The sequence below is a fragment of the Schistocerca piceifrons genome, chromosome 9, assembly GCF_021461385.2.
Source record: "Schistocerca piceifrons isolate TAMUIC-IGC-003096 chromosome 9, iqSchPice1.1, whole genome shotgun sequence".
In the NCBI taxonomy this organism is placed as follows: Eukaryota; Metazoa; Arthropoda; class Insecta; order Orthoptera; family Acrididae; genus Schistocerca; species Schistocerca piceifrons.
Genome location: NC_060146.1, coordinates 221,098,429 through 221,126,168, shown reverse-complemented (window position 1 = coordinate 221,126,168; position 27,740 = coordinate 221,098,429). Strand labels below are relative to the sequence as shown.

Genomic DNA, 27,740 nt, shown 5'->3' with positions numbered 1-27,740 from the left:
GAAGTTCTCAGCCTCAACCGGGGATCACGCCACTACTTGCACGATTTTCCCCCCTTACATTAGTACACGTGATAGTAGACGCCATGTAACATTGCGTGTCATTCTAGACAGCAGTTGACTTCAGGCTGTCATTTGGAGCAGTTGTGGTGTATGTGGTGGTGTAAAACAAAAATAAAATAAAATGAAATTTATTTGATTACTGTGCAGTGCATAAATTCTTTGTAAAAGAATGTTAAGCACTGACCAAAATCCATTTGCAGTTTCTGAATGTATTTGGCAGCTCTTCATCCTCAATTTCCATCATGAAGAAATGGGTGGCCGGCTCTCTTTAAATGTGGCTGTGAAAGTGTCCAAGATGATCCACATGAAGGACATCCAGGCAGTTAAAGCACACCAGAAATAATCAACAAAGTAAATTATATGATTTTGGAAGATCGGCATATAAAGGTATGTGAAACTGCTAATGTTATAGAATACCAGAGGAACATGTCACTCACATATTGTACCAAGAATTGAACATGAGAAAGCTTTGTGCAAGAGGGGTGCCGTGTGTGCTAACTGCAGATCACAAACGTGTTCACACGACACTTCCCAAGATGTGTTTGGTACTGTTTAAGAAAAACAGAAGTGATTTTTTGTGTCATTATGTGACACTGGATGAAACGCGAATTCACCACTACACATCCAAATTCAAACAGCAGTCTATGCAGTTGATAGAAGACAGTTCTTCAGCTCCAAATAAGGCAAGGATGGTGCCAAAGCCAACAAAGATTATGGTGTCAGTGTTTTGGGACGTGTAGTCCTCAAAACTGAAGCAATTCCTCGTCGGTTAGAAGTTTTCGTTGAACCGAAAAACACTGCAGCTATAGATGTGTACTTTGCAGCAGTTCCAGAACACTACAGAGAGGGGATAATGGCATTAGGACACCACTGGATGAAATGGATTTATATTAGAAGATATTTATTTTTCAACATAAACTTCTTTGAAAACGTAAGTTGTCATTTTCACTATCAGGCCCAGAACTTTCCACTATGAAAGCATAAACTGTCCTTTTTGCCATCATGTTGAGAACTTTCCTTTGTCGAATCCACACGATGCACAATCACTGCTGTATTGCATTCCGAAGTTGGACCAACGCACATTTAGCAGATGACCACATTGTCTTGGCTCATCAGTGTGTGGTCTGAGTTGGGGTGTACTTATTTCAATACTTTAAAAATTGAATGCTGGAAGAGCGCACACCAAGCAGTAACAAAGTCAGTTCTCAGACCAATAAATGAGCAAGTAAATATGAAAAATTTGCACTAGAATAACTGCCAGATAATGAATTAAATTAAGTTTTTTTAATGGCAATGAATACTTTTTGAATTTAAAACTGACTATCTTTACAAACACTCTAATACTTGAGAGTGTTCGGTGACCAGGAAAGTTGAAACTTCCTGCGGGACTAAAACTTTATCCAGATGTTCTACTGACCAAACTATCCGAGCACGGCTCACGACCCACCCTCACATCTTCATTTCTGCTGTCAACTTTCCATCGCTTTATAAACTGCACTCCTTTGTTTCAAGAGTGCTAGTCCAGCAGGACAATGTCTGTAAGTTTCGAAGGTAGGAGAAGAGGAACTGGTGGAAGTAAATCTGTGAGGGCAGGGTCACGATTCTTGCCCAGATGGTTACAGGTACCATTATTGATACTCTTTTTAAAATATCAGAATCAGCAGCTCATTGCTGGCTGCAGCAGACCTAGGAGGAGGTCTGGAAACTACAGGAATGCGACAATGGTAGGCGAATCCCTGGGGACTGCGCAAGCTTTTGAGTCGTGAAAGCGAGTCGGCTAGTGGCGACCGGTCGAGATTGTCGAGACTGTCGGCTAGGGTGCGGCCTACAGATGTGAACAGAAGTTTAATTTTGAAGTATACCGAGTCTGATAGTGAAAATGAGAAACATCAATCATGTACATTTTTGACTACTCAAAAACATTAATTTGTGATGTAAAATCATGTAGAACAGTTCAACTTTGGGAACCTTTTGAAGACTGGGGAATGTGATGAGAATGTTAGCATATAGCAAATAAATTTCTTATATAACTGTGTACAAATGTTGAATATCTGAAAAGTAACTATATAACTGAATTATTGTGCCTCATGATAGTTGAGAGAAGGCAACACCTGTGCTTAAGTGAGCCGAGAGCAGTTTCACCAAGAGAATCTGATGAGGGTCTACAAAATGGAAAAAGCTGAAAGAATAAACAGTGTTTAATTTTGAGACTTACTGCTGCAAAACAATCATTAATTACAGTTCCATATACATAGAGAAAACAGCTTGTAGCTCGGTCTAGCCACACCGTTTAAATAACTGCCACCGGGATAACTGATGCACAAAATCCCTGCCACGTGCCTGACAGCCATAAACTCAAAGGAACTCTTCAAGTAAATTCAGAGATGAGAATAGAGGGTCAGTCATAACAGGTCACTCAACAGAGCATTTTCCAGCAAAAGGCAAAGGTTCTGGGTTTCAGAGTCCCTGTCTGCCACGCAGTTTTAAACTGCGAGTGAAAATTCATTCTTAACTTCAAAAATTATTTACTTCGGCTTAACTCACAGTTTATGCTAAGGTAATATTATTTAAGATCATAATATAATTAACACACTTTCCCTTGTATTTTAAATAAACAGTGAAATTTTTAAATTAAAATTGCTTCATAATTACCACACATTAGATAATACCAAACATATTTCTATAATCAGGAAACTTACAATTAGTACAGGTAAAAAGTTTATTAGCAAGGTCAAAATCTCTTTTGAGCACACAGTACTACATAACCTGAGAACCAAACTCTTCTCTAAAATAAAAACCACTCACAGCGACACTAACTTCACCACAGCAATCTGCAAAACAAAAATTACTGTCTGAATAATATGAATTAAGGAAACAGTCTCTGATGTAACACTGATATTTACCAGGTAATTGTTGTCTGAAGGCAAGGCTATGCACTGAAGTCACACTACTAAGTACATCTGTGAGTACTCACCAAAAGTTTTCTGTACTTTCACACTGTAACATTAATTCTCTGTAAGGAAAGCAGAAATAGCACTGCAGATTGTCAAACAAGATCATCCACTTACTGCCGATCCGGTTGTTACATGGACAGGAGCGCGCGGGTTCCTGTAAGGAGCTTCATAGCTGCCATTGCGTACCACGTAGTTGTAGATGGGCCACAGACGCTCATATGAATGCTCGTGAGCCCAAATCAGCAGGTCCACACCGTATTGGCAGAAAACTTCCTCTAGACCAAACCTTAAAAAAGAAATAATAATAATAATAATAATAATAATAATAATAATAACAATAATTATAATAACAAGCAACAGCTTAAGGTACAAGATGTAGGCACAGTCCTTTCACAGTCTCTCATTAGAGTACCCAAAAGTTGGAACACATTAGTGCCATAAACATGGTAACCAAAATTCCTGGTAGAATGTAAATACTTTAGGAGTAATGTAGATGTGTTATCAGTAGGCACATAATGAAACTCAATAACTTTACTAGCTCTCCGAGCCATCCATACAGCACATCCTACATCAGTCCCGCAACAGGCTTATCCTACATCATCAGATGCTGGGTCACCTGTAAAAGCAGCCGTGTCATACATCAGCTCAGCTGCCCAGGTTTTTATGTCAGTATGACAACTGACCAGCTGTCCACCACAATGAATGGGCCCACCAAACTATGGGCCACAACAAAGCTTACCACCTGGTTGCACAACATGTAGCTTAGAATAACATCCTCTACTTCAATGCTCGCTCCGCCCGGGCCATCTCGATCCCCCTCCTCCCACTCATAAGCACTATTTTTTCTGAATTATGTATATGGGAGTAATCTTCACTACACATCCTTCATTCTCCTAACCCTCCAATAAACAACAGTCAACAGTCTCCTGTGCCCTCCTCCAAACAGTTTCCTCTTCCTCCGTCCTATCATCCCCTCAGAGTTCACGTCCCCACACCACTTCACCGTGCACTGCTTGCCACCAGCTCCGACACCTGTGCACCATGTAGCCATTCCGGATGCCTCCATCCCTGCTTTCTGCATTCCTAGCTGGCAAACTGGCTCTTCCCCCCAGCCTCTAGATAAGCACTCCAAACTCCTCTTCTTACTCCTCTCCCCATCTATCCACCCAACTTCACGCAGTCCCCAATCCAAACTATTCCACTGCTGATTTGCAATCCTGGTACTAAACATCCACCCAGCACTATGTAAGGCATGTGTATTTGCATGCGTGAATGTGTTTTCGGTGTGTATTTGTTCTCTGGCTCCAGAAAGGATTTGCTCAAAAGCTATCAAGTCTCCTTTCTTTTGTGCACACCTGTCAATGACTCAGCACTTCTGCTTTTTGGTGAGTTGTCTCCTTTACTCATACAGTATTTACATTCTACCAGAACTTTCTTTCTATAGTTAATTTTTACATGAAAACATGTGTGTTTTTCAAAGAAAACAGTTACCTCCATTTGTAACAACAGAACATTGATTACGATATGTTATTACCTGTCATGCAGCTCTACAACAAACATTTTTACTTTCCATTAGCAGACACAAACTTTGCAGTCCTTGAATCTACATAATCCCACAGAATTTGCGAAGCAGTGGCTATTGAGCCTTCGTTTATGGTTTTCTTCTGAGCAGTGTGATTTATGTTGCATGGGAGTTTGTAGGATGTCTTTGCACCCAAGCACACATTTGTTCTCTCTCAACTCTTCACACGAACAAAGTGTAGAGTATGGCTGATCGTAATGAAAACTGAGAATAGTCCAGGTGGAGAGGTTAATCATGTTCAATCTTTCTCCCACCTCGTGAGGTTCCTGTTAATACAGACACCATTTATTTGATATTTTTAACTTTGTACTGTGCTGCTGCAGTTTCAACAAATAACTTGCTTTCTTAAGCAGTGGTACAGGTTGCTACACTGATGAGTAAGACTGGAAGTCGGGCAGCGAGACTAGGAGTGCCATTGAAGTCATTCTGCTGTAGGGTGTTAAAATATTATTTATTAACAGAATGAAATTTTCATCCTGCAGTAGAGAGTGCACTGATACGAAACTCCTTGGCAGATTAAAACTGTGTGCTGGACTGAGAAGTCTGGAAGGTGGGAGATCACATATCAGCAGAAGTAAAGCTGTGAGGTTGTGTTGCGAGTCACACTCGGTAGCTCAGTCAATACAGCAACTATTCCCAAAAGGCAAATGTCCCGAGTTTGGGTCTTGGTCTGCCATACAGTTTTAATCTGGCAGGAAATTTCATTATTTATTACGATTGCAGTTTTGACATTCATTGTCAAGCATATTGAAATGTAATTATCCACTCAGCAACATAAAGCTGTGGCATGCTGGAAGTTAATTACCAGCAGTTTGAAAGCATTTGGCAGTGTAAATTTATCTGCTATTCCATACACCAAGTGAGCACATACTAAAAGGCTGGTGAAATAACAGCATGCCTGATAAACACTTAAGTCAAAATCTTGTGTAGCAAATAATCATCAACCACACCCGTTACACGAGATTTTAACTTAAATGTTTATTGTATCTGCTATTATTTCACTAGCTTTCTAACACGTGTCCACATGGTGTATGGGACAGCTGATAAATTTACACTGCTGGGAACTGTCTTCTAAAACTTTACAGCTGTATGTTATTGAGTGGAGTACTACACTGCACAATGCTCAACAATGACCTCGCGTCGAAATTGCAATAAATAATATTTTAACTGCCTAAAGAAGACCAATTTTATTCAGAAACTCCAGTCGGTATTAGGATTCCTTCTAGATCGGTCTCAGTGTCAAATACGCTCCCGTATTTTCCGCATTTTTTGAAGTTAACTGTACCAAACTGAGTGGTTCTGAATTATTATACAGTATTAATCAATAAATGCACTGCAATAGCATACTAGAATATTATTTGAAGTAGCCTAGCCACCCACACGTCCAATTGTAGCCACATAGTTACATTGTTTGCAGCTACAAGATACTGTATCAGAAAGAGTACAGTGCCACAGAATAGCTAGGAGGGAAGTTCTAAGTGCTGAGGCACAATGCTAACCTAGGTAAGGTTGAACTTGAATTTTGCGGTCTCGAGTAGGCAGAAATGACCAGACATACTGCACGCAACCTACGCCACTTTCTACACACTTGTGTCTAGTTAGAGAAATATTTATGGAGATTTAGTACATGAAGGTATCTTGCAACAAGAGCTTTTCTTCATTAGAGCTTGTTGAAGAAAATTATTTATATTTTTCATTCACCAGTCTTCAGTACTGCAGTACACTACACTATGTATTAACAGTTTGTCAACAAAACAGTTTCTGTGCCAGTCACTTGTTTATTTTGCCACTAACTATTTCAGTGGTTCACACCATCATCTTCAGGTGGAGAATTGTTTATTTACATGGCTGGTGTTGGTGATTAGTACAGGTATCTTTCTCAGTCACAGACGAATACCAGTGAAGGTTGTTTTGCATCTCTGCTTTTCATCATTAGCAAAAAAAATGCAAAATAGCCTACACTGCCCTCTGTCTATAACAATGGAAAGACGTCTGTACTCTTCACCAACACCAGCCATGTAAATACACAATTCTCCACCTGACGATGGTGGTGTCAACCACTGAAATGCATACTAGCAAAATAAATGAGAGACTGACACAGAAACTGTTTTATTTGTACACAGTTACAGCCCTCACAATGCCATCTATTATGGATTAAATAGTCATTATTAACAGTTTATTGTATTCACTCTCTCTAAGCAATTCCTTTGGTGTCAGAATGTGCTGATGTGGAAGAACAAACGGCCCCCTCTAAGTAAACACTTGGCAAGAATCAATAGAGATCTAAATACACTGATTGGCCCCATTTCTGCTGCTTCACATTTCAGCTATCAGGAAAAACTGTGTTTAATCCATTTAGCTTGTCAGTAAATACAACGATTTCAAATCCAATCATGCACAACATTTCAGTTGTTGATTATTTTACATTTTGTTTCTGCTTTCATAGATACGGTTGCACTGAACACAGTGTTGTCTGCTACTTAATGTTGGCAGATGCGTAAAGGCATTCAAGACCGGTTAGTATGACTTGATTGCCATTGATTCGGCTACTCACATCATTGAGTCTTGTAAGTCTTGCTGAGAGTCTTGTACGGTTGTGATGTAATTGGCACCACAGTCCTTATGGACACCATGAACACACGGTGGAGGAATCAGTTAACCACTGCCTTGTACTGCTGTCAATACAATGTACATCAGTTAATACGGTAGAAATAATCCTGTTTGCTGACGATACATGCACTGTTTTGGAGCAGTGCAAAGAAGTATCAAATGATGTCTTCGTGCAACTTACAGACTGGTTTTGCAAAAATGGGCTAGCTTCAAACTCAGAAAAACGCAGCTGTTTCAGTTATGTACTACTTCAGAAGTCAGTAAGTTAACATATTTTGCACATTTTCACTCATTAATGTCTTAGAGGATAACATTTTTAATTTTATCACTCAAGTCACAGCTACAGCCATTACTGAAAGTAACAAGTTTGTCTGTAACCAAGTTTGAAAGGCAGTTTCTGATAAAACAAAGTACTACACAATGGTAAACTGCATTTATGTAAATTTGTGGATGCTGGGAGTTTGCAGTGATTGTATTGTAAGCAGATGATAGTTTTTTGTGTGGAAATGATGAAGAAATGTTTCTTTGTGCTAATGTTTACATCAAGTTCCAAGAGATTTATAAGAGAGCCTCTCAATTACACTGCAACCTAAAACTTATTATATTTAAAAATGTATTTGTCTTGTGATACCAGTCTATAAATACAGCACATAATCCATGTACCTGACCCTCTATTTAATTTTTTTCTGTAAGTAAATTTGTTCAAAAATTTCAGATCGCACAGAACTGATGGAAAACCACAGCTAAGCCATCAAAGTGCCTCTAAAATCTGTTCTTAAACAATAAATAAATCTGATTTACAAATGTTTGAGCAGAAAATTTATTAATTTCCTGTGTAAGTAGTTTTTTCACTAACATCTGGCACATTATTTCGGTGGTTGCTGCAATAAGATTTCACTTGACGATGCCCTAATGAGCTGAAAACTGATTCGTGATTAAATAAACAGCTGCTTCAGAAAATCAGGAAAGGGTTTCCTTTTTGTCACTATGTACCATCCCTTTATCCCACATTATCATACAGTCTCAACCTTGAAGCCATATTCAGATGTGATTTACATAGACCAACAAGACCCATCATAAGAAACAATTTGTGGCTTCTTTCTTCGTGAGTATAATTTTCATACTTCACAAACACAAGTATATTTTAAAAATATTATTATATTACAGTCTACATGTTAATCTACTTTTCAGCATAATTTCCACCAATATTTCGGCATTTATCATAATGAGAAACCAACTTCTGAATTCAGAATTACATTCAAAGAAAATCAACACACAGTATCTTGATTGATTCCAATGTTTAACTCTACTGGGGACTAGTTTTGATGAAGCAAGCTGGGATCTTTTTACTTCCTTTATTGTTTTTCCATCTGCCTCCTTAAATTCAATTTATTTTCATTTTTCCCTAATTACCATTAACATGCTTAAGTATAACCTGCTTTTTCATAAAAGAGAAAGGTTGGTCCTCAGTATTAAGGTATGTAACACCAGATCTGATTTTGTTCTTAGTTTTCTGTATGTCATCAATTTCCTAATTTATTTTGGCTATTCCTAGTTAATATCTTTTGTTGTACGGTGAAATCAGTAATTTGTTTTGTGACTTAGATTCTATTGTTGACTTATAAACAAATATAAATTCTGTAATAATTATAAACATTTGGAAGAACAACTGCTAGGATTCTTAAAGTATTTATTTGGCTCTATTCGAAAACATATTAGCAGAGCCATCATTTAAACAAATAATTTGGCTTTACCCTTGTAGTAGAAGAAACTGTTAAAAAGAAGGAATTTTTCTATATTCAGTTAATTGAAGGAGTTATGTTATAGTTGTAATTTCTGTAACTTACACATCAAACAACATACAGTTTCAGTGCCTATTACTGCCAGGATATATAATGGCCAATTTTCAGACGTGAAATCTGTATCAGTTAGAGTAACAATAATACAGTGGAATTAGTTTAATACCAATGGGCTGTGTTAAAACAATGACAGTGTATTCTGTAAAAACTGAACTGTGTGAATAGGTTTTTACTGCTCATAGATGTTCAACAGCAAACTATCATAGCAGTATGTCGATATTTGCCTGTAGCGTATTAATAAGGCTTATCAAAAGTTAACCAATAGTGAACTGGTCATATAACTGTGTAATATTGGGGGTTGTGAACAGTGAAAGAACTGTGAAACGCAACTTTGCAACTGTCAGCTACATCATTTACAGTAGTAAGTGTTGAGCTTCCACACCCCATTTTCTCAGCCAGTATAACAATGCAGTACGTCAACACAGAGGACTATTAATGAAGAAATAAAGAAGGTAAACATCACATAGTGCTTTCTAATTTTTGTCTCCTTGAGTTTTTCATCAAAAGGAGATTTCAATTGAGAAATCCTGAAAATTTCAAGAAGACAGCACTGCTGGGCAACTGCAATTACTGCCAACAGACACATTAGAAAACTCCATCTTTCTCATCCCGTGCGGTAAGTCTCCCCTGACCCGTGATTCTGGGTGAAATCTATCCCTTTCCCTAGACCTCTCCAGTCCTTTTCCTTCACCCCTCTTCCTTCCCCTTCAACTCTTGTACCTGAAGGAGAAACTGGCTCCGAAAGCTTGCCTAATTACAAGTCTATAACATAATGTTCAGCAAAGCTGACTAGTTACGAAAATAAAGAGGATAAAATTTCATACAAAATATGTCATAGTGCTTCTTTTCATCAGGCCAATCATACAGTATGTAGCATATGTTGGAAGCTAGCCGACGTTCAAAGCCGAGGAGACGGGTCAGCTCAGTACCTGTCCCTGTGCCCCTGCCATACTTGGTTGCAAATCCATCGCAGAATTCCATTCTCCACTTGTGTCACAATGCTATTGGATTAGTTGGTAGTTGATACGTGCTGCAGTGGAGGGGGAAGAGGTTTGAGAGACGGCACTGACCTCCGCCTCCTGACTGGAGGGGGGGGGGGGGGGGGGGGAGGCTGTTCCTTCGTGTCAGTCTCCTGCACTGGTAGTTTTTCATGAGTTCACCCTCAGATGGTCACTTAGAATGTATATGCAGTTGGTAAATTCAGCTTAAATGTACAAAACAGTTATACGTAATGAGTTCATATGTCCGCCATTATAGCCAAGTGGTCAACGTGACAGACCCCCAGCTGGGTTTGCCTCCAAGTTCTGCCACAGAATTTTACCTTGTGGGAGGACTGAGGTGCACAAAGCCTTGTGATTCCAACTGAGGAGCTACTTGACTGGGAGGTAGTGGCTGCGAGGTCAGAACACTGAAGACGGCCAGGAATGTGGTGTGCTGCCCTGAGCCCCTCCGTACTGGTTCTGATGATGAATGACAACACGACACAGCAGTTGGTCAGCTATTGCATGGTCTGGAAAGCCTGATTGTGGGGTTTCCATTTCTTTTTTATGTGTTCAAGTCACACAAGTGTGTTCTATGTGATGGTATGTATATATGATACGTGTGGTGTACTGGATGACTGAAGAAAAGTTTCTTCACTCTGGCTTGAATTGACCTTGAATAATGTTCTTGAAGCAAGGATGGGATAGCTGCCCTTCTGAAACGAGAAACTGCGGTTAAGGTTCATGAACCAAGTTGAAAAAAGTACACTAGTGAAATACTAACTGCAGCGGAAGCCAAGAGGGTTGCGGCTGGTTGTAGCCAAAAAGAAACTCAATCTGCATGATGAGATTTTTATTTAAAACCGAACTGGTGTGTGTGTGTGTGTGTGTGTGTGTGTGTGTGTGTGTGAGGGGGCGGCTATTATGACACAATTTCTGTTCCAACAAAACAAGCTTCCAGCCAATCGACAGAAACTAATGAATTGTGTGCATATGCTGGGGCTGTGAGAGACAGTTCTGAACCTTACTGAGTGAGATAACAGTGAAGTAGGGTGACCCGTAATACATTGGACTGAATCAGTTCCTGACTTGGTTGCAGAACATGTCCAGTGCCACATCAAAGGCATGAAGGGCCTGCATGGTAATATGCCACTGAAACTGATGGTGCTGTGCAGCATATTTTCAACAACTTCAGTGGAAAGGTCCTACAAACACATCTGTGTACAAATAATCTTCTATGAAACAATGGCCACTCACAAGATATTCCTCTCTAATTTCAAGAACAAGGACCATTTGATATCAACGTTGATGACCAAATTGGCCAAAGCACGCATAGCTTCCAAGCAAGCAATGGAAGATCCTGATACCTTGATTATCAACAAAGCACTATCTTTGGATTGCACACAGTAAACCGTCATAGCTGTTGGGGAAGACGTGCACGTCTTCATCATTGTAACAGGCCTCAATCAGCAAAGTAATACATTATTGATGAAACCAGGGAGGCGGAAAATGCCACAGCAGTTTTACTTTCAGGGAATTGGTCAACTTGCTTGAGAGAATACCCCCCCCCCCCCCCCTTTGCATCTAGTCAGTGGCTGTGTCACTAATTCTGCTCATTACCTTCAGGGTAAAGTGAAATGCATCACTACCCTGAAGGAAAACCCGAAATGGGAACAAGTACAAGGAGACTATTGTGGATGATTCCTCATCGAGTTGTGTGGCGGTCTAAGTCTCTGAACCACCTTCAATACAGAAGCTACAACAAACCAGCATTCAGAATGACTGCCAACATCATTTCTGTGCCAACACCCGAGGATCGCCAGATACAATAGTGCCTTGGCAAAAATAAAAATCTCAAGTAATCAGGCTGCATGAGTTCCAAGGATCGTCTGGTTCCAACTGTTATGTTCCAGCAGCCAATATTATCCTGACCCATTGCATGCAGATGCAAAACTGAGTTCTGTGCTACTCTTGTAGCTGCTGAAAAACAGGCCTCCACTTCTCAAAAAGTACCAAATATGATACAGCTCGCACAAATGTCAGCCAACATGATTCGCTAGACTTGAAAGCAGCTATGTTGGAAGTAGCGGAGGAACACAAGACTGAAACAAGGACAGTAAATAATTACTAACCTGGTATTCATCTGATATAAACTAAAATTAGTCATCTATAATCTTATTTAGCTATAACATACCCATATGTATTCTCATTTTGCAGATGATGAGGGCAGTGGTGCACAAAGCGCAAAGAGGATGAAACTTTTTTGATTTTTAAAAAATTATTATATTATTAATATACCACTCAGCGTGGCGTCAGTTGCGTTTGTGTATGTGTCTGTCTGTCGTGCCTATCTGCAACTGAGCATCTCTGCTACATGGTGAGTGGCAACTTTCCTTGTCACAAATTCTTATGTTCCATCCAGGGTTTTCCATTGTTTGATATAATATAATCAATAATTATTACCATATTCTAAAAAAGACATGGTTATTGTGGGAATTACATCAAGTATCTGAAAACCTTTTAATTGTGGGAGAGACGAAAGTTTTCATTTCGCCATTTGAATGCACATCATAGCATACTGATGGATGAGGAGTTGGGTCTTGGTGCTGGCACCTGAAATCATGCTAACTTCTACATGTGCTACACAACATACGGTTGGTCTGTCGATAAAGTTCACTCAAACATAATCTTAGGAAAATTTTATCCTCTTCATTTTCATACATAGTCAACTTTATTGAAAATTGCTTCATTTATGAATTGTAAGTAAAAATGTCTGTATTTTTTCCTTAGGCTAAAATTTTGGTGGAGCTGCAAAAATTCGGATTCAGCTCCGTGAAAAATGTGTGAAAAACTAGTTACAAAAGCTTACAGTGGGTTACTTGAGCAACTCACTGATACGATTTATTTTTTTCTTTCCTTCTTTCTTTGTTTGGGTCATCTAAGGACCACGCACCAATTTTAATGCTTCCTTCTTTGTTGTTCTTTCTTTTTCCTCCACTATTCTTTCATCTTTTCACTATGTATCCTTTTTCTCTCCTCAGACCATTTTGACCCTGTCTTCTTCTCCCTCTTGCCTTGGAATCCTTCCATTTATTTTATTTTATATTATTATTATTTGTTATTTTTTGGGTCATCAGTCTTCTGACTGTTTTGATGAGGTCTGTCACGAATCCCTCTCCTGTGCTAACCTCTTCATCTCAGAGTAGCACTTGCAACCTATGTCCTCAATTATTTGCCAGATGTATTCCAATCCCTGTCTTGCTCTACAGTTTTTGCCCTCTACAGCTCCCTCTAGTACCGTGGAAGTCATTCCCTTATGTCTCATCTTTTCTGGTTTTCCCACAGTCCATGTTTCACTACCATACACAGCTGTAATCCAGATGTACAATCTCAGAAATTTCTTCCTCAAATTATGGCCTATGTTTGATACTCATAGATTTCTCTTGGCCAGGAATGCCCTTTTTGCCATTGCTAGTCTGCTTTTAATGTCCTTACTCCGTCCGTCATTGGTTATTTTACTGTCTAGGTAGCAGAATTCCTTAACTTCATGACCATCAATCCTAATGTTAAGTTTTTCGCTGTTCTCATTTCTGCTACTTCTCATTACTTTCTTCTTTCTACGATTTACTCTCAATCCATATTCTGTACTCATTAGATTGTTCATTCCATTCAGCAGATCATTTAAGTCTTCTTCAGTTTCACTCAGGATAGCAATGTAATCAGCGAATCGTTTCATTGATATCCTTTCACCTTGAATTTTAATTCCATTCCCAAGCCTTTCTTTAATTTCCATCATTGCTTCTTCAATGTACAGATTGAACAGTAGGGGTGAAAGATAACATCCCTGTCTTACACCCTTTTTAATCCAAGCACTTTGTTCTTGGTCATCCACTCTATTATTCCCTCTTGGCTCTTTACAAATTATATATTACCAATCTCCCCATACAGCTTACCCCTATTTTTCTCAAAATTTCGAACATCTTCCATCATTTTACATTACTGAACCCCTTTTCCAGGTCGACAAATGCTATGAATATGTCTTGATTTTTCTGTAGTCTTGCTTCCATTATCAACCACAATGTCAGAATTGCCTCTCTCATGCCTTTACCTTTTCTAAAGCCAAACTGATTGTCGTCTGGCACATCCTCAATTTTCTTTTCCATTCTTCTGTACATTATTATTATCAGCAACTTGGACGCATGAGCTGTTAAGCTGACTGGGCGATAACTCTCGCCCTTGTCAGCTCTTACAGTCTTCGGTGCTGTGTGCATGATATTTTTCCAAAAGTACAATGGCATGTCGCCGAACTCGTACATTCTACACACCAACATGAACAGTCATTTTTTTGCCACTTCCACCAATGATTTTAGAAATTCTGATGGAATGTTATCTACCCCTTCTGCCTTATTTGATCTTAAGTCCTTCATACCTCTTTTAAGTTCTGATTCTAATACTAGATTCCGTATCTTTTTTTAATCAACCCCTGTTTCTTCTTCTATCACATTAGACAAATCTTCCCCCTAACAGAGGCTTTCAAGTATTTTTTCCACCTATCCACTCTCTCTCCTTTACATTGAAGAGTGGAATTCCCATTGCACTTGGAATATAACCACCCTTGCTATCAATGTCACCGAAGGTTATTTTGACTGTCCTGTATGCTGAGTCTTTAATTCCAACAATTATATCTTTTTGGATTTCTTCACATTTTTCATGGAGCCATTTCGATTGCATTTCCTATTTATTTCATTCCTCAGTGTCTTGTATTTCTGTATTCCTGAGTTTCGTCGAACATTTTTGTACTTCCTCTTTTCATCGATCAACTGCAGTATTTTTTCTGTCACCCATGGTTTCTTCGCAGTTACCTTCTTTGTACTTACACTTTTCTTTCCAACTTCTGTGATGGCCCTTTTTAGAGACATTTATTCCTCTTCAACTGTACTGTCAACTGAGCTTTCCTTACTACTGTATCTATAATCTTAGAGAACTTCAAGCGTACACTATGTGATCTAAAGAATCCCGACACCTGTCTGAAAATGACTTAGAAGTTCGTGGTGCCCTCCATTGGTAATACTGGACTTCAATATGGTGTTGACCCAACCTTAGACTTGATGACAGCTTCCACTCTCGCAGGTATATGTTCAATCAGGTGCTGGAAGGTTTCTTGGGGAATGGCAGCCCATTCTTCATGGAGTGCTGCCCTTAGGAGAGGTGAGGCGAGGCACGAAGTCAGCATTCTAAAACATCCCAAAGATGTTCTGTAGGATTCAGGTCACGACTCTGTGCAGACCAGGCCATTACAGGATGTTATTGTCGTGTAACCACTCCCCCACTGACCGTGTGTTATGAACAGGTGCTCGATCGTGTTGAAAGCTGCAATCGCCATCCCCGAATTGCTCTTCAATAGTGGGAAGCAAGAAGGAGCTTAAAACATCAATGTAGGGCTGTGCTGTGATAGTGCCATCCAAAACAACAAGGGGTGCAAGCCCCCTCCATCAAAAACACGAGCACACCATAATAACATTGCCTCTGAATTTTACTGTTGGCACTAAACACGCTGGCAGATGACGTTCACCAGGCATTCTTCATACCCACACCCTGCCATCGGATCGCCACATTGTGTACCGTGATTCGTCACTCCACACAATGTTTTTCCATCGTTCAATCGTCCAATGTTTACGCTCCTTACACCAAGCAAGGCGTCGTTTGGCATTTACCGGCGTGATGTGTGGTTTATGAACAGCTGCTCGACCATGAAATCCAAGTTTTCTCAACTCCCACCTAACTGTCATAGTACTTGCAGTGGATCCTAATGCAGTTTGGAATTCCTGTGATGCGCTGGATAGATGTCTGCCTATTACACATAATGACCTCTTCAACTGTCAGTGGTGTCTGTCAGTCAACAGACGAGATCGGCCTGTATGCTTTTGTGCTCTACATTTCCACTTCACTATCATGTCAGAATCAGTGGACCTGGGGATGATTTGGAGTGTGGAAATCTCGTGTACAGACATGACACAAACGACACCCAATCACCTGACCACATTCTAAGTCTGTAAGTTTCGCGGAGCGCCCCCTTCTGCTCTCTCATGATGTCTAATGACTGGAATTCAGATTTTGCATATTTTGCATGTAATTTTTTTACAGTACGTGGTGTTGTATCTTCACGAATTACGATATTTTGGAGGTACTAGGCTACTTTAAATTCAAATTTAAAATGCATATATTTGCATATTTTTGACGTTTGAGCATATTATTGTCATATTTAGAGGAAATGGCCATAAAGATGCACATTTTTTACGTTTAGAGGTCACATTGAGGTTCATTTTGTTCCCTGGCAACCCAAGAACCTCCCACAATATTAGGCCAATAAATTTCCAAAATGAAATAATACTGGATGAGCCATCAGAATAAAAGCCTTTCAGGTATACGTGGGTAGCTTATGGAGAGAAATTTGTTTTTCCACTTAGGTAGTCTCTCTGATAAGGATGCTAAAAGACTTGTGATGGTTCATTGTCGAAAGATGGATTATCGGAGTAGAAACGTGCTTCAGTATTTGTTGCCCGCAGTTTATGCGTGTTCAGGTCGCTCACCTGATCTCTGCAGCGCGCCAACAGTGCCCTACTAGATATTATTGGCATTCTGCAATATGAATCATTCTTACAAGTGTTTCTGTGCTGTTCACATCAACTCTTTGCAATTTCCTTCACATTACAAATACTCCCAGACCAAAAACCAATAATTTACGGAAATGGATCGGGAGCGATTGTGCTTTCACAACAGACGTAAAAATAATATTCTGCCAACTATATGAAAAAGAGGTAGGTTTAATTCTTTTTTTTTCCTTTTTCGATAATTTTTCCAAGAAATTAAAACAATTATTAAGTTCATCCGTAAATTTGCGTGCATGTTTTCTGCGTACGAATGGGAAGGAACAAAAAAAACCTTCAGGAATCACCTTTGGCATTCTTGTAAATTAAAAAAAGAAACGTTAAATGTTGTGAGGGGATCAAAGTTTCAATTTTTAGAAACTTATCTGTAGTCTTAATTCACTTTTTTGAGTGACCATCTCGCTGGTACACACTATTCTCTTACATATTTGTACAATTGTACAAAATTGTACAATATTTATTCACTTCTCCAATGCTGTGGATCAGAGGTGAGAAAAAATTTCAACTGGATGAGCATAAAAAGACATCTCAGCACCAGAACACTGTAACCAAGAGATAGTTAAAAACTTCACAGCAACCATTCATCTCCTCATTTTCAAAGCAAACGAATAACAAAAATGAGTTCGATGAAGATCTTTGCAAGGCTTTAATAAAAGCAAACATCCCCTTGAATAAGCTGGAGAATGAAGGATTAAGGACCTTCTCGAAAAAATACACAGGAAAAGATATTGCTCTCGAGTCTACGCTCAGAAAGAACTATATGGACCCATTGTAAGAAAAGGTAAGGTTTTTCGGTAATTTTTATGAACATAGGTATTTGAAAGTCAATGGGTATAATTTGGAATATACATGGGCCAAAATAATAGTTGTTTGATTTTCAAAAACTTGAAAAATATATTTAAATTATGTTTGAATATTTATTTTTATAAAATTGTTTTTGTTTGTATGTCTCCTACTAGTATCCACATGTTTATGTTTAAAAAATAAACTTAGTTTCTCTATTACAGACATTGGAGAATATTAGGAAAGACATTGGCGACTCTCCAGTCTGCCTATCTGTTGACGAAACCACTGATTCTTGCAGTCGGTATATGGCGCACATCATAGTTCGAAAACTCTGCTGACGAGGCTCCACGAGGACACCTCATACTGTGCAAAGAAGTGGAACGAATGACACATGCCACGATCGCATGCACGGTGCAGGAAGCATTGCCTAAGTTTCACCAACATTGAATAGTTTAAAATAAATTATAGATAATATAATAGTGCAGTTTTCCACATCATATCCCGAGTCAATAATTAGTTTACCACATCATGTCCTGAGCCAATAACAAAATAATAATAATAATAATAATAATAATAATAATAATAATAATAAAAGTAGAATCCTTTTATTTTCTTTCAGGCGTGCTATGGAGAAGTGAAGAACAGAAACATGGGTAGAACAAGGTTTTGGTCACTGTGACGAATAGTGCCGCATGTATGCAGAAGGCCACAGAGTGTCTCTGGATGTTTTATCCTAAAGTTATTCATCTAACATGTCTGGCTCAAGGCATCCATCAAGTCGTTGAATAGGTCAGAGCCACACAGCCAGAGGCCAACTGCCTTATATCTTTGGCAAAGAAGGTTTTCATCAAAGCACCAAGTCGAGTGAGAGCTTTTCAAGACTGCTCATCCAGACTGTCCTCTGCCACCTGAACCAGTCTTGATGAGGTGGGGAATGTGGATTTCAGCTGCAAACTATTATGCAGACAACCACAAAAAAGTTGAAGAGGTATGGATGCGTACGTAGTACTGGATACATTGAATAAGCAAAGAAAATGAACACAACATAGAATTCCAATATTAAGCTTATTTCCCTGTACAGCAGTTTTCAGCTTGAAACCCACATTCACTAGATTACTACTTTCTTGTTCCAGGTCCTAAAGGGCTTTGAAGATAGCGAAAATTTAACTATACCAAAAGCCAAGGACGCCCTGAAGAATTCCAGTGTGATACACAGCCTACCTTTCACCCGAGTGCACTTGGGTGGCCTTCCAGACCTAACTGAGGAACTTGAGACTTGTAACATGGAAGTTACGAAGGCAGTGGCTCCTCGTCAAAGGACTCAGGACACAAAGCAAGAGTTGGCCATGTCCGATCGATCAGAAACTTAGAAGAAAATTGGATGCAGTTCTTCACAGATATCCTGGTTGGCCTACGATTCGGAAGATTGCTCAGTTACTGGAAGGAGAGAAACGCTCCGAGAATCTAGATGATGTCACGTCGTCTGATGTCGCTACTCTTAAATTTTTACCTGTAGTGTCATGAGATGTTGAACGATCATCTCCAGGATTGAAAATGTTATTATCTGACCACAGGAAAAAATTTCTTGTAGAGAATATGGAAAAAAATGTTGGTAGTTCAAACAAACACTAATTTTTAGAATTTACCTAACTTATACTAAAAGTACCTATGTTATACTTCATTTTATTCATTGAATTATAGGCATTATTGAAAATATTTGATGCTTATTCATTAATTTTCCCAAGTAAGATGCATATTTTAAAGAATTTATCTAAGAGAAATGAATGATTAAAGAATGTTAGCTACATATTTAAAGGCATATACTGGCAGTAAGAGCATATTTTAACTGCATATTTTGAGGAGATTTGGTGCATATTTCGTGGGTTTTACGTGCATATCAATCCAAACACTACTAATGACTACTGAGATTACAGATATTGAGTACCCAGCAGTAGGTGGCAGCACAATGCACCTAATATGAAATATGTATGTTTTTTGGGGTATCTGGATACTTTTGACCACATAGTGTATCTCATCATTCCTTAGTACTCCCATATCCCACTTCTTTGCATATAGATCCTTCCCGACTAATGTCTTGAACTTCAGCCTACTCTTCATCACTACTATAGAGTGATCTGAGTCCATATTTGCTCCTGGATATGTCCTTACAATCCACTATCTGATTTCGGAATCTGTCTGACTATGATTTAATATAACTGAAAGCTTCCAGTATCATCCAGCCTTTTCCGAGTATACCATCGCCTCCTCTTGTAATTCTTGAACAGAGTATTCGCTATTACTAGTTGAAATTTAGTACAGAAGCCAATTAGTATTTCTCCTTTCTCATTCCTTGACCCAAGTCCATATTCTTCTATAACCTTTTCTTTTACTCCTTCCCCTACAATTGTATTACAGTCGCCCATGACTATTAGATTTTCGTTACCCTTTCTGTATATCTTCACCTTCAGCTTGCGACATTGGCATGTATATCTAAATTATCATTGTTGGTGTTGGTTTGCTGTCGATTCTGATAAGAACAACTCTATAACTGAATCATTCACAGTAACACACTGTCTGCCCTATCTTCCTGTTCATTTTCTGCTGCTGTTGATATTACCCTATACTCATCTCACCTGAAATCCTTGTCTTCTTTGCAGTTCACTTCATTGACCCCTACTATATCTACACTGAGCCTTTGCATTTCCCCCCTTTAGATTTTCTAGTTTTCCTACCATGTTCAAGCTTCTGACATTCCATACCCCGACTTTTAGAACGTTATCCTTTTGTTGATTATGCAGTCTTTTTCCCACGGTCACCTCCTCCTTGGCAGTCCCCTCGTGGAGATCTGAAGGGGGCTACTCCAGAACCTTTTGCCAATAGAGATCATCATGACACTTTTTCAATCACAGGCCACATGTCCTGTGGAAACACGTTACATGTCTTTAATGCAGTGGTTCCCATTCCCTTCTGCATCCTTATGCTGCTGATCATTGCTGATTCTTCCACCTTTAGGGGCAGTTTTCCACTCCAAGGACCAGAGAGTGCCCTGGACCTCTGTCCGCTTCTCTGCCCTCTTGACAAGGCTGTTGGCAGAATGTGGGTGACTTTCTTACACCGCAGTGGGGGATTCAAACCCGGGACCGATGACGTTTTGATTGCTAATCAAAGATGCTACCCCTACACCACAGGCTATATTTTTCCATCAGAACTGACAGCAAATCAGCACCAACAGTAGTTCAAGTACACATACCAACATCACAAGCAGAAGATGAAGAGATGGAGAAAGTACATGAGGATACTGAATGTCAAACAATGGAAAATCCAGAAAGGATTATAACAATATTATGAAAAGTGTACTTGCTACTCACCATCTCTCTGAGTCGCAGGTAGGCACAAGAAAAAGACTGTCAGAACCTGAGATTTCTGTCAACAGAGCCTTCATCAGATATAGACAAACACATACACACACACACACACACACACACACACACACACATACACACACAGTCTCTGGCTACTGAGTTGCGTTTGCATGAATGTGTATGTATATGTTGTCTATATTTGCCAAAGGCCTTGTTGGACAAAAGCTCACTTTCTGACAATCTTTTTGTTGTGCCTCTCTGTGAATAAGCATCTCCACTACATGATGAGTAGCAACTATTCTTTCCATAATACTGAATGTGAAATTCAGCACATAAATGGAGATGAAAACCTAACAATCATGGGTGACTGAAATGCGGTAGTAGGTGACAATAGAAGACAGGGATATGGGAGAATTTGGGATCAGTAGTGGCAATGTCAGAGGACAAGGACTAATACAGCTCTGCAGTAAGTTTCAGCAAATAATACAGAATACATTGTTAAAAGAGGAGGCAGCCCAACAGATATTATATGTTTGACTGTAAGGCATATGGAGGAGCAGATATAGACCCTTATTGCAAGTTAGTAACAATGAAGAGCAGACTGAAGTTCAAAATAATCAGTGTGGAAAGAAGTGGGATACCGAAGTACTGAGGAATGGTTATGTACGTTTAAGGTTCTCTAAGAGTGTGTGTAGTGTGTTAATGAACACCACAGTAGGCAATTCAGTTGAAGAGAAATGGACACCTCTAAAAAGTGCATTCACAGACAAATACACATGCAAGGAAGACAACAGTGAGGAAATCCCAGATAACAGGATAAGTACTTCAACTGATTGGCAAAAGAACGATGTATGAAAATAGTCAGGAACTGACAGGAATACAGAAATTCAAGTCACTGAGGAATGAAATGTATACAAAGTGCAGGGAAGCCGGGGCAAAATGGTTGTGAGAAGAAAGGTTGTAGTAAGGACAGATTCAGCATACAGAAAAGTCAAAAAATATTCAGCAGAACTAAAAGCAAAGGAGTGAAATTAATAATGCAAGGAGAATTCCATTGTTAAATACAGATGATAGGGCAGATATGTGGAAAGGGGGAAGAAATGTGTGATGATGTGATAGAAGAAGAATTGAGATTCAGTATGGATGATGTAGGTGATCCAGTATTACAGTCAGAATGTAACAGAGTTATAGACGACCTAATGATGAAATATAGTAGAAGGCATAGGTAACATTCCTTCAGAAAACTATGCAAACTGATGTGTGGAACATGTGGGACTGGTGGAAAAATATCAGCTACACAATCCAGAAGATAGTAAGGACCGGTACCTGTGAAAATTATTGTACAATTAGCTTATGCATCAAAGTTGCAAACATGAACAATACACAGAAGAGTGGAAGAGAAAACTGATGATGTGTTAATTGATAATCAGTTTGACTTTAGACACGATAAAGGCACCAGAGAGACAGTTCTGATGTTGCGCTTGATAATGGGAGAAAAATCAAGACGCCTTCATAGGATTTATCGACATAGAGAAAGTGTTGGACAATGTAACATGGTGCAGGATGATGTAAATTCTGAAGAAAATAAGAAAGACGGGTAATAAGCAAAATGTGTAGGAACCGCGAGGGAACAATAAGATTGGGAGACTGTTATAACTTCAAGTTGAACAAATATATTTCAAGGAAGACGCAATACATGAAAGTCACAGAGCAAGACGTGTGTACACTTTAACAGTCAAATCATAACTGAGTCCGAGTCTAGCGGCCGCTGGCTGGCCGCTTAGGTGGCGCTGCTGCTGCATGGCTGGCAGACAGCGCCGCACGTAGAGGACGTGCGAAACTGCGCGGCGGCACTTTGAAAGATCGGCGGGTCACATCACTTTTCCCCCCTTTGAAGTTTTTGCACAGGTCTTGATGGAGGTGGCCTGTAGATTGCTAAAGTCCATAGGTGTTGTTTGACTGGTCTTAAAGTCTCGAGGAGGAGGCTTCCCGTACGGACGGAAGTGTCCCCGATAATAACGGGTCGAGATGACAGGAGACCTGGGGGGCCGTGCACCAATCTGCCTGTTGTGGCAAGCCCAGTTGTTATAACAGGAGAATGGGCGATGTGTCCGCGTCCGTAGGAGAAGGAGGCGAATAGAGTTGCTCTGACAGGTAATGGTCATGTGGTTCCTGCATGGGCACGTCTCCTGCTGGTGTCAGCTCTTGTGCTGGCACTGATACGATGGTGAGAGGACTGCATTGTCAGTAATGAGAGATTCCAGTATCCCGAGTGTCAGGTAGAGCCGAAGGTGGTGTAGCGGCATCCGGAACAGGCGTTGCCGGCACACGAGGCCGAAGCTGGTCCGGATGCCGCACTGCAACACCCGTGTCCGTCTGGATTTCATACAGGCATCGGCCACGGTGCCGTAAGATGCGGCCAGGACTCCATTTTGGCCGCCTGCCATATCCCCGTACCCATACAAGGGTGTTGGCGGTGAACCGGCCAACCAAAGGCACCCACAGCTGTGAGATGGAGGCCGCAGAAGATGACGTAGCATTCAGGGCTGTCGGCCATGTAAGAGCTCAGCCGGGATGTGGCCGCCCGTGGGGGTGAAACGGTAAGAAGCCAGAAATTGGAGAAGCGCATCATCAGCAGCAGAAGAAGTCAGAAGTTTCCTCATCTGAGCCTTCAATGTGCGGACCAGTCATTCACCCCTGCTGTTTGACTGTGGATGGAACGGAGGGGCCGTGACATGTATGACGCCGTGCCGAGCACAAAAATCCACAAAATCGGAAGAAGCAAATTGCGGACCATTATCAGTAACAAGAGTAGAGGGAAGGCCTTCCAAAGAGAAAATGCAAGCTAGAGCATTGGTGGTTGCCGCGGTGGTAGGCGACGTGCAATGGACAATGAAAGGAAAGTTAAAGTAGGCGTCAATAACGAGAAGCCAAGAAGTACCTAAAAAAGGTCCCGCGAAGTCAGAATGAATACACTCCCAGGGCTTCTCAAGCGAAGGCCACGGGGACAAAGATGACTTCCGGGTGGCGGCCTGTGACGCCCAAGGGCCACAGGCACCAACCGTGTCTGCGATTTCAGAGTCGATGCCGGGCCAGTACACATGACGGCGCACCAGAGATTTTGTGCGAGAGACACCCCAGAGCCCATGGTGAAGGAGGCGCAAGACCGAAGCACGCAAAGACCAGGTACCACAACGCGCGGCGAAGCATTTTCGGTGCAAAGGAGGAGGACACCATGCCTAGCCATGAGGTGGTAACGCAAAGCATAGTAGTTCCACAACGGGTCAGAAGTCTTAGCAGAGGGACGATCTGGCCAACTCTTCTGAATACAGCGTAAAACCCGGGAGAGGGTAGGGTCAGAACCCGCAGCAGCTGCCAACCGGTCCCCGGTGATGGGGAACCCGTCCACAACCCGCTGCTCGGCAACATCCAGGTGGAAACACTAAAGTTCGTCCCTATCGAATGCCAGATCAGGACCAATGGGAAGGCGAGACAGTGCATCAGTATTAGCATGTTGAGCCAATGGCCGGAAATGAATCTCATAACTGAAACGAGACAAGTAAAGAGCCCAACGCTGGAGGCGGTGTGCAGCCTTGTCGGGAAGTGACGTTAATGGATAACACAAGGAAACAAGTGGTTTGCAATCCATAACGATGAAATTTGGATCCATAGAGAAAAACACCAAACTTATGAAGAGCATAAATAATGGCCAAAGCTTCTTTTTCAATTTGAGAATACTTTCGTTGGGCATCCATGAGCGTTTTGGAGGCATAAGCAATGGGTTGTTCAGAACCATCAGAAAAACGGTGCGCAAGGACTGCACCAACCCCGTATTGAGAGGCGTCCGTGGCAAGAACAAGATGTTAGGCAGGTCAATAAGTAGCCAAGCACGGAGCCTGTTTCAGCATAGTCTTCAATTTCTGGATATCGCATCACATGACGCAGACTAGTGGAAAGGCACGTTTTTATGCAACAGGCGATGCAACGGCTGAGCCACCGAAGCAGCAGACAGTAGAAACTTGTGATAGTATGCTATTTTCCCCAAGAAGGCCTGCAGTTCCTTAACAGATACAGAGTGAGGAAGGGCATCGATTGCAGCGACAGTTTGCTGAGGCATCTATCACGTACTTGAGGTTTCAACGCTCTCGGGATGGTTCCCGAGAGCGTTGAAACCTCAAGTACGTGATAGATGCCTGAAAAATTTTTATTTCTGAAGATTACACTTAAGACCGGCACTCTGTAAGACATGAAAAAGTGTGCAGAGATTTTGAAGATGTTCGTCAGTGGTGGAGCCAGTGACAACAATGTCGTCCTGGTAATTTGTACACCCAGGGACAGTGAGCAATAATTGTTCCAAAAATCACTGAAAGAGAGCAGGGGCGCTGGCAACCCTGAATGGCAATAGCTGGTATTGATAGAGGCCGAAAGGCGTGTTAAGGACCAGAAACTGCCGGGAAGCAGCGTCGAGAGGAAGTTGATTACAAGCTTCTGACAAGTAAAGTTTAGAAAAATACTGGCCTCCAGCAAGTTTAGTGAACAATTCTTCAGGTCGAGGCATAGGGTAAGTGTCGATAAGGCATTGAGCATTTACAGTGGCTTTGAAATCGCCACAGAGACAAATATCACCATTTGGCTTGACAACGACAGGAGAGGCCCACTCACTGGAAGTGACAGGAAGCAAGACCCCTTAAGCAGTGAGATGATCCAGCTCCCGTTTGACCTGATCACGAAGGGCCACAGGAATGGGCCGAGCCTGAAAAAACTTAGGCCGAGCAGTGGGTTGAACGTGATATGAGCTTCAAAGTCGTTTGCACATCCTAACCCAGGAGAAAAAAGGGACGAAAATGTCATCGACAAGGCATCCAACTGAGCATAAGGAATAGCATCAGAGATGATACTGACAGAGTCCTCTATGGAGAACCCAAAAATGCCAAAGGCATCGAAACCAAAAAGATTCTCTGCTTTATTATGATCGACCACAAATATTGGAACAGTGCAAACGACAGATTTGTAAGATACCTCAGCATCAAATTGTCCCAAGAGAGAAATCTTCTGTTTATTGTAAGTCCGTAATTGCCTAGTGACAGGTGACAGGATTGGAGAACCCAACTGAAGATACGTCTGAGAACTGATGATAGTGGCAGCAGAACCAGTATCCACCTGCATGCGACCATCTCGACCAAGTATTTGGACAGTGAGGAATAACTTCCCTGAAAGGGAAGAAGTGCAATTGACAGACAACACAGAAGCAGAATCAGAGTCATGTGCATGAACATCATCATGTATGTGGTTGGATTTGCAAACGGATGACACATGACCTTTTTTTGCATTTGTGACACAAGGCCCAACGTTGTGGACAATCTTCTCATGAATGTTTCATAAAACAGCGCGACATGAAGGAAGTTGCCGTGGGTTTTGCTGCAGTTTCTTAGAGGTTTGTTTACGGTTAGGCCGAGGCTGCGCTTGGGAGCGTACTGCGGCCACGTCGGCCAGCGGGAACATGCCACACGCTTCGTCAACATCGCACAGAGGTTGTATTTCCCGACATCGCCCCATGCCTCTATTTGCGGTCCAGCGGCGCGAGAAATTTCAAAAGATTGAGCGATGGATAGATCTTCATCTGGAGTCGGATTTGCCAACTGAAGGGCACGTTGCCTAACTTCTTTGTCGGGTGCCGATAGGATAATAGCATCCCGTACCATGGAATCGGCGTAGGATTCTTTGTGAACTTCAGTAACAAATTGACACTTTCTACTGAGGCCATGAAGTTCAGCAGCCCAAGCGTGATAGGATTGATTCGGTTGTTTTTGGCAACGATAAAAGACAACACGAGAGGCTACCACATGTGTTTGCTTTTGAAAATAGACAGGCAGAAGTGAGTACATTTCAGCAAAGGACAAAGACACAGGATCTTTCAAAGGAGCCAACTGTGACAACAACCGATACATTTGAGGTGAAATCCATGAAAGGAACAGAGAGTTACATGTTTGTTTGTCCGCGACATGAAATGCCAAGAAGTGCTGTTGAAGACTTTTTTCATAATCAGACCAGTCTTCGGTCGTCTCGTCGTAAGGAGGGAGAGACAACGACGAGAGACGCCCTGAATTTGATGCTGCGATGAAAACACGAATCGCATTTGTGAGAAGCATTTGCTGTTCTATGAGACCTTGGAATAGTTGCTCTAAAGTAGCCATGGAAACATGTGGGTCAACGGTGGAAAAGAAAAATCACTACCTTGTCACCAATCGTTATAACTTCATGTTGAACAAATATTTCAAGGAAGACGCAACACATGAAAGTCACAGATCAAGTAAACAGAGCAAGACGTGTGTACACTGTCAAATCATAACTGAGTCCGAGTCTAGCGGCCGCTGGCTGGCTGGCTGGCTGGCTGGCCGCTTAGGTGGCGCTGCTGCTGCTGCATGGCTGGCAGACAGTGCCGCATGTAGAGGACGCGCGTAACTTTGAAAGATCGGCGAGTCACAATAGAGAAAAAGATAGAAGTGCTTGGATTAAAAAGGATCGAAGACAAGGATGCAGCCTTTCTCACCTATTGATCAATCTGTACATTGAAGCAGCAGTGACAGAAATGAAAGATAGGTTTAGGCATGTTATTAACATTCAGGATGAAAGGATGTAACTGATGACATTTCTATCCTCAGTGGGAGCAAGAAAGGACATACTGTACAAAATGAACAGGTCACATGAGGAGTAGCAGAAATGAGATTAGTGATGAAATTTACATCAAAATTAGAGACCACGAAGCAGAAAAAACTGAAAGAATTGTTGCCATGAAGCAATATAATTTATGACAGATGAAGCAAGGAGGACATAAAAAGCAGACTAGCATAGGCAAAGAGAGCATTCCCTTAAGTCTAC

The 27,740-nt window shown here is 40.9% G+C and overlaps 1 protein-coding gene across 1 annotated transcript in view; it reads right to left on the bottom strand.

The window, feature by feature from the left end:
• Positions 1–27,740, bottom strand: part of LOC124717031 (acid phosphatase type 7) — a 106,487-nt gene that overhangs the window by 31,549 nt on the left and 47,198 nt on the right. The window contains exon 7 of the mRNA XM_047243686.1: positions 3,129–3,300. Within this exon, the coding sequence (XP_047099642.1) occupies positions 3,129–3,300 (172 nt within the window). The remainder of the gene's footprint in view (positions 1–3,128; positions 3,301–27,740) is intronic.